At 43.9% G+C, this 7,883-nt stretch overlaps 1 protein-coding gene across 1 annotated transcript; it reads left to right on the forward strand.

The window, feature by feature from the left end:
- Positions 1 to 774: 774 nt before the first annotated feature.
- On the forward strand, positions 775 to 5,633 carry LOC310794958 (uncharacterized protein; the record flags this gene model as incomplete). The annotated part of the gene is made up of 6 exons (XM_083656985.1): positions 775 to 1,207; positions 2,767 to 2,876; positions 3,008 to 3,247; positions 4,595 to 4,756; positions 5,125 to 5,214; positions 5,463 to 5,633. The coding sequence occupies 6 exons, from the start codon at positions 775 to 777 to the stop codon at positions 5,631 to 5,633; spliced, it is 1,206 nt and encodes a 401-aa protein (XP_083513111.1).
- Between the last annotated feature and the right edge of the window lie 2,250 nt (positions 5,634 to 7,883).

A 7,883-nucleotide genomic window follows, 5' to 3' on the forward strand; every position in this document is an offset into this window, starting at 1 on the left:
TATAAAAAGAATCAAGAGTCATGAACTTTGTCAAATTATCTTTGCTACGTTATTTTATGCTTGTGTGTTATTTTATTTATCTTTTTTAATCACATTATGCCATTAAATATTTAAAAAGCAGACAGTACAATATAACAGTTTTGTCAAATGTTATGTGAAAACTTTGATGCTCAATGAGTATGAGTATGATGAGTATGATGAGTATGATGAGTATGAGTATGATGAGTATGATGAGTATGAGTATGATGAGTATGAGTATGATGAGTATGAGTATGATGAGTATGATGAGTATGAGTATGATGAGTATGAGAATGAGTATGATGAGTATGATGAGTATGATGAGTATGATGAGTATGAGTATGATGAGTATGATGAGTATGATGAGTATGAGTATGATGAGTATGATGAGTATGATGAGTATGATGAGTATGATGAGTATGAGTATGATAAGTATGATAAGTATGATGAGTATGATGAGTATGAGTATGATGAGTATGATGAGTAGGCCTATGGTCTGAGTTGCTCTGCTGAAATTCACTGACAATCTAATGACTAATTCAGCTCACATGCATTTGATTGGTTTGATGCCCCTCGATGGTGTGTGTGTGTGTGTGTGTGTGTGTGTGTGTGTGTGTGTGTGTTGGCGTTACCATGCTTAACTAACCTTGATTCTATATGAAAGTGACCCATGAGCTTGTTCAATACCTTCCTGCAGAACTGAAGGCAATAGAAAATGAAATATGACGGGGCAATGTGATTTGAATGGTTATCAAGATGAATGTGAACATCCAGGTGCAGAGATACGGCCTGGACAAAGTGCTGGTAAAGGGAACGGTGGATTGCATCAGCCCTGTGATGGAGGACCAGGAAGAGAGAGAAGAGGAGCATGATGGGATGGAGGCGGACATAGTGGGTGTGGCGATGAGGGAGAGCGAGAACAAGGGAGATGGGCCGAGAAAGAGTGTGAAATATTTCCAAGTCCAACTTCAGGACGGCACCACGCTAAAGGCCCGCCAGGTGGTTCTGGCAACAGGTCCGACCCGGGCCCAGATGGCAAACATCCCTGCCTGGGTCAGGTGCATTGGAGAGAGCTACCCAGAGGAGCGCCTGCAGCACACCGTGCACCTCATGCATCACCTGCCCATCGCCCGGCAAAAACCTCAGGAAGCAGACGGTCAGAGGCAGAAAGAGACTTCACCCACACGAGGTAAGTCAGATGACTTCTGGGGCGTTTAGCCTACTTTACTTTACTTTATTTCATTTGGATCAAGTCAACACATTATGTACAGTAATACACAAACGTTTGTATGGAAAGATTTTTTTTAGATATAGGTAAAGATTTTTTTTAGATATAGACGGTTTTAACTTGACAACAAAAACATTCTAAATTGAATCCCCGCTCACTTCCTGTTGCAGTGTTTGCTATGGACATAAAAGAAAAAAAAACATTCAAGTGCAGGACTGACCATTCCGTGAAAACCGTCTATACAGCTGAGCGGCGAAAACAAAAGTAACGATGTTGAGTGAATATTTCTGCAGTTTGCCGAATGCTGAGAAAAAGGAAGTGCTGTGGGGTTGCGCTCTGGTGAAAACCGTCTATAGGTGATATGGTTTGCTGAAAAAAGTAACACTACATCGAAAACCAGGGGATATCATAAATCTTGTAACTTAAAGAAGGCTTCAATCAGATTGTCCGATTTTTGGAGTAATTCTGCCCCTCCAGGCCTTCCCATTAAATAAAACGTCCTTTGCCTTTCTCTCCCTAACTGACGAAACGTTTGAACTCTGTCCCGCCTAACCAGGAAATGCATCACTGTCCCGCCCCAACAAGAAATACATCACATAAAGCAGTGCTGACTAAGTTTGGCCTGCGCTCTGTTTGTTTTGGCCCGCCACGGATTTGTTTTTTTTGTTTTTTTGTGTGTTTGTTTTTTTATCCCCCCCCCCCCCCCCCATTTTTTTTTTATCCAGAATGCAACTCGGGCAAGTTATCAGATATCTGCACTGATTGCAAAGGGTGGACGAGCTTTTTCATGTGGTGACTTTGTGAAACAGTGTCTGAATGTGGCTGCGGATATACTGTGTTCACTCCTGAGATTGCATCCCTGCAAATTGTCATGGCAAATAGTTTACAAAAGATGGACAATAAAGCTGATTTTCAAAGTACCTTGAGGATTTTTCAAGAATTAAGTCAAATTTCTCTCTTGATTACAAAGGTGGAAAATACAACTGTTTTTAACTGGGTGTTTACTGATTAAATGTTTAAGCTCCCCACAAATGCAGGTGTTTTTTTTAAATATATATAACCAATTGCAAATTATTACAATTACCAAACAGATAAAAAGTAGATTATTATATTGAAATGTTATTTTAGATTTAGAATGTAAATTTTCTATAAAACACAATACATTTTAATGTAATTCCACAACGTTTATTTTTGGCCCTCGGCCCTCCACCCAGATTGAGTTTTGGCCCTTCATGGGAAAGAATTTGGGCACCCCTGACATAAAGGAAGCAGGATTGTTAGTTTTCACTTGATGTCTCAGTTCCTCTCTGTAGCCCTCAGTGGAAATTTCAATTCAATTCAATTGTGTGTGTGTGTGTGTGTGTGTGTGTGTGTGTGTGTGTGTGTGTGTGTGTGTGTGTGTGTGTGTGTGTGTGTGTGTGTGTGTGTGTGTGTGACTGTGTGTGACTGTGTGTGTGTGTGTGTGTGTGTGTGTGTGTGTGTGTGTGTGTGTGTAGGGGTGTGTGTGGTGTGTGAGGCAGGACAGAAGGTGATGGTAATTGGGGGAGGTCTGACCAGCGCTCATGTTATCTCCATTGCCCTGCAGCAAGGCGCCAGCCATGTCACATGGGTCATGAGGAAACACCTCCAGGTGGAGTACTGTGGTACTGCATAGACTGTACCGAAATCTCAGAATAAGAAGAAAATAAGAAAAACATATTTAAATTGCACTTGTTGGTGTCCAGCACGCATGCTATCCTTCTGCATGATGTTCTCCTGCAGTTGAAGCAGTTTGATGTGGGCGATGTGGAGAGCCTGGTGGGTCGTTATTCCCACGTGGAGCACGGCATCAAGATGGACGGCCGAGCCTACCTGCGACAGTTTTATAATGAAAGGAGTCTCCACAAGCGACTGGCTATGATTCGCCAGGCAAGGAAAGGAGGAGCCGTCACTCCAGAGGCCTACGCCCACCTCCAGCCGTTCATCCAGAATGGACAGGTGGATGTTCAGACATACTGCCAGGTACATTCCTGACGGGATGTGGAGGGGTTGTAACCTGACATTGCCAGATGGGATGTGGAGGGGTTGTAACCTGACACCTGACGGGATGTGCAGGGGTTGTAACCTGACATTGCCAGATGCGGGCGGTATTGTTTGCTTGCAAGGTTAGAGGGGTTGTGGGACCACAGAGACCAGACGACATAGACGACTTGAGACGCAATCTCCACTTGGGTAATAGCAACGTGGTCCACAGCGCAAAAGTTAGTTTCACAATACTGTTGTTTGTTTGTTCGTTTGTTTGTTTATTTATTTTTTGTCCGAGTGAAATGTTTTATGGTCTCTCCTGATTTTATTTAATTTTATTTAATTTTATTTAATTTTATTTAATTTTATTTAATTTTATTTAATTTCACCTTTATTTCACCAGGCAAGTCATTAAGAACAAATTGTTCTGTGTGTGTGCGTGTGCATATACGTGCATGCGTGTTTCATCGAGCCACGGCAAAAAAATAAGAAGAATGATCTCATCGGGTAGGACCCCTTCGTGCTGAGGGCCCCTTCACACTGAGGGCCCCTTCGTGCTGAGGGCCCCTTCACACTGAGGGCCCCTTCACACTGAGGGCCCCTTTGTGCTGAGGGCCCCTTTGTGCTGAGGGCCCCTTCGTGCTGAGGGCCCCTTCGCGCTGAGGGCCCCTTCGCGCTGAGGGCCCCTTCGCGCTGAGGGCCCCTTCGTGCTGAGGGCCCCTTCGTGCATGAGGGCCCCTTCGCGCATGAGGGCCCCTTTGTGCTGAGGGCCCCTTCGTGCTGAGGGCCCCTTCGTGCTGAGGGCCCCTTCGCGCTGAGGGCCCCTTCGTGCTGAGGGCCCCTTCGTGCATGAGGGCCCCTTCGCGCATGAGGGCCCCTTCGTGCTGAGGGCCCCTTCGTGCTGAGGGCCCCTTCGCGCTGAGGGCCCCTTCACACTGAGGGCCCCTTCACACTGAGGGCCCCTTCACACTGAGGGCCCCTTCCTGCTGAGGGCCCCTTCGCGCATGAGGGCCCCTTCGTGCTGAGGGCCCCTTCACGCTGAGGGCCCCTTCGCGCTGAGGGCCCCTTCGTGCTGAGGGCCCCTTCACACTGAGGGCCCCTTCACACTGAGGGCCCCTTCACACTGAGGGCCCCTTCGTGCTGAGGGCCCCTTCGCGCATGAGGGCCCCTTCGCGCTGAGGGCCCCTTCACACTGAGGGCCCCTTCGTGCTGAGGGCCCCTGGGCCGCCACTCGCCCAGGGTGCCCATATGTAGATTCAGTGTTGGTTGGGTCGGGTCGGGTTGGGTTGAGGTGACATGAGATGAGAACAGAGCTGAACCAGTCCTCCTGTGACTGCTCTATAGGTGAGTGAGGCCAGGTGGTGCTACAGGAGCCAGGCCTGGGGCCTGTCCCTCAGCAGTGGGGACCACTGGACCGGGGATAGGATCTGGCTGGCCACTGGCTGCAAACTGGATGTCAACCAGGACCCATTGCTTTGTGGGATCATGAAGCAATTCCCTATTCAGGTGGGTTATTAGACAGAGAAATAGCCTCTTGGATGAATGAATGGATAGCAGGGTTGAGGTCAATTCATGGATGACATTTCAAATGGGAACTGGAAATGGGAATTTAAATTTAAATTAATTAAAAAGTAATTGGAATTTCAGGAAGTGTCATTTAACTCAATTACACCCCCCCCCCCCCTTCCAGATAATACATACTTAGTGTTGTATATGGAAAATCATAAAATGTTAATGATACCTTTCAGGTTGTATTTGATGCATATAATTGTAATAATACATACATTATTGATTGTATTTGATTGATGTATTTGACATGAACACGGCCGTATCACCACATGCTGTGTGCTTGTCCTGCTTGTCCCTCCATGCAGGTGATGGATGGTTTGCCTTGTGTCACAGAAAGCTTACAGTGGGCTGCGGGCTGCCCCCTCTATCTGATGGGACAATACACTGCACTCCAGGTACCACTCTATAGTATATAATACACTGGCTAGGCCTCTTAACAACAACAACAATGTGCTGCTCAGCAAACACAGATCATGTAGTCATTATGTAGTAGTAGTCATTATGTAGTAGTAGTCATTATGTAGTAGTAGTCGTTATGTAGTAGTAGTCATTATGTAGTAGTAGTCATTATGTAGTAGTAGTCATTATGTAGTAGTAGTCACTATGACTCCCACATCAACATGTTTCTTCTCACTGAGCACAGGTTGGACCTCATGCTCTGAACCTGGCTGGAGGGCAGGCAGCAGCCATGCGTATTGCCAAGGACATCATGCGCCGGCAGCAGCAGAACCATGGAGAAGCTTCAGAGACGGCTCCAGAAAGATCTAAGACTGAGCAATATGTTCAACAGATGCAAGGACTTCTGTGGTTGTGAACATGACATTTAGCCTGCCCATTCACTTTCAATGACTGGCCATTTAATCGGGCCTCGATCGCAGAGTTGGCATGCAGTTTTCATACTCCACTTCACTGGCTGATTCCAACTCAGCTCAGCTGTACTTCCTTCACTCAGGTGAGCTCCATCCGTAGCTAATGAATGGAGCTCTCCATGGTGCCGAACCTGTGTTCACTCATTTTGAGGTTGAATGCAAAGGTTGAATTAATGTAGAAATCCAGGATGTCAGTTTTGTGTGGAGATGGAGAATGTAGGGAAACAGTGGATGGATAAATCCAGAAGGAGGCGGTAATGCAACATAAAGGATGCCAACTGCCATAAAACACCACAGAAGAAGAAGAAGAAGAATGTAGAAATCCTATGCTGTTATTTTAACACTATTATTTTGCCATCAGCACGCCTAGGCTGGAATGCAAAGTGATGAGTGATGATTTGTACCTACCGTATTTTATCTTGTTTTATTCATGTGTTTCCGAGTTGAATTAATTCACACTCTGTAACATAACATAATGGCACTTTTGTTGTTTGTCTTCATATAAATTTTTCATTATTGTAGCCGACTAAATGGTTATTATATGCTGTGAAAATAAGGTAGGAGACTCTGATCGTAAACACAGATACAGTATAGGGAGGTTAAGAGGGATGGAGGCCCGGGCCTCGCTTCTCTCTGCCTCCAAACACAACAAGATTCAAGATTCAAGATTCAAGATTTATTAAGTGTCCCAAAAGGGCAAATTGGATTGCAGAAAGCGTAGTACGAAGTACATACATAAAAACAAATAAGACAAAAAAAACATTGTAAAAACAGTCTAGAGCAGCAGTTTAAAGTGCAACACAATAGTTAAAGTGCAAATGACAACAGTAGCAACGATCTAAAGTGCACAGTAGAGATATAAAGTGCATAGTAGCAAAGTGCAGTTCGCTCACAGCAGCACATTTATATCACAAGAAAGAGCTACAATGTATCATTGTATTAAAGCACAAAAAAAAAAACTCAGACCAGACCAAAGGGCAGACAAAGTATATAATACAGATATACTGTACTGTACCCCTAAGAATAAATAAAGATAAAAGAATAAAAGAATAAAAGGATAAAATAAATAAATAACAAAATAACAGCAACGGCAGATGGGGAGACATTACATTTGTACCCCAGCAGCGTTCAACGCTCTGATAGAAACAGGACCCTTCATAAACCCATAAACCTAATTAAAGTCGTTTCAGCAGTTATGGACTTATATTACTTTTCCATCACAGACTCACACAATTTTCTATTTTTAGCTGAGGAACCTGGATCCTTTCTTGATGTTGGATCAATTTTGGGTGAGCATGAGGTTTTCCACAGAGGGTTTGAGACAGATCACCCTCACAGAGGGTTTGAGACAGTAAGAATCTTTTTAACTGTTACCATTCTTTCATATAAAAACTCTGTCCTCATGTGAAACGTCTGTTTGACTCAGCCAACTACATTATTATTGGCAGGTTGACAGGTTTTGCATAGTGATGAAACGGTGGATGCAGAAGGCCACATCCCATAAAAGATAGGTGGATTTCATATTTTGATCACTAGATGGCGATCACACATCAGTGTACAGAAAGTAAGTAATGTGCCTACCACAAAGGATGATTTACGTCTGTAACTTTACGTCTGTTTTCAAAAGTTCTCAATTTAGCCCCTATTCTGAATATCACAAAATGCATTATGCCAACAATGCAAACAAAATCCCCCTGTTTTAAAAGAGAGCAGTCAGCAGAGAAATTCAGCATCTGCCTTTTATGTGTTTTTGTCAAACCATACTTGGTTTTGTGGTATTTTATTTTTCTGCACATTTTAAATTAATGTATTCTGTCTCCACCAAAAGGAAGTTTTCCTTGACCATCATTCCTAACATACTGACATGTCCAAAACTGTCCAAAGTTGATTCAAAACAGAGCAGTTAGAATAGTCACGTGAAACAGAAAATGTGATCACATTACTGTGGTCTTAGTGCTCACCCGCCTCTGGTAGACACACGATCATCATGACCTGCTGCTTCAGATTTGAAGAATTATGTGGCCTTGACTCACATGTTTATTTTCTTACTCCCTGTAAGCCAACACAAACTCTATTCTCACGTTTTACTGCTCAGAATATTGAAATGAAAGTGAAAAAGTCTGATTAAATGGCTTTGTGTGTGTCAACTTTTTATGTCATCATCCAGAAACCACGCCAAAAACAGGGGGAAACAC

Source organism: Poromitra crassiceps, assembly GCF_964638095.1.
Source record: "Poromitra crassiceps genome assembly, chromosome: 20".
In the NCBI taxonomy this organism is placed as follows: Eukaryota; Metazoa; Chordata; class Actinopteri; order Beryciformes; family Melamphaidae; genus Poromitra; species Poromitra crassiceps.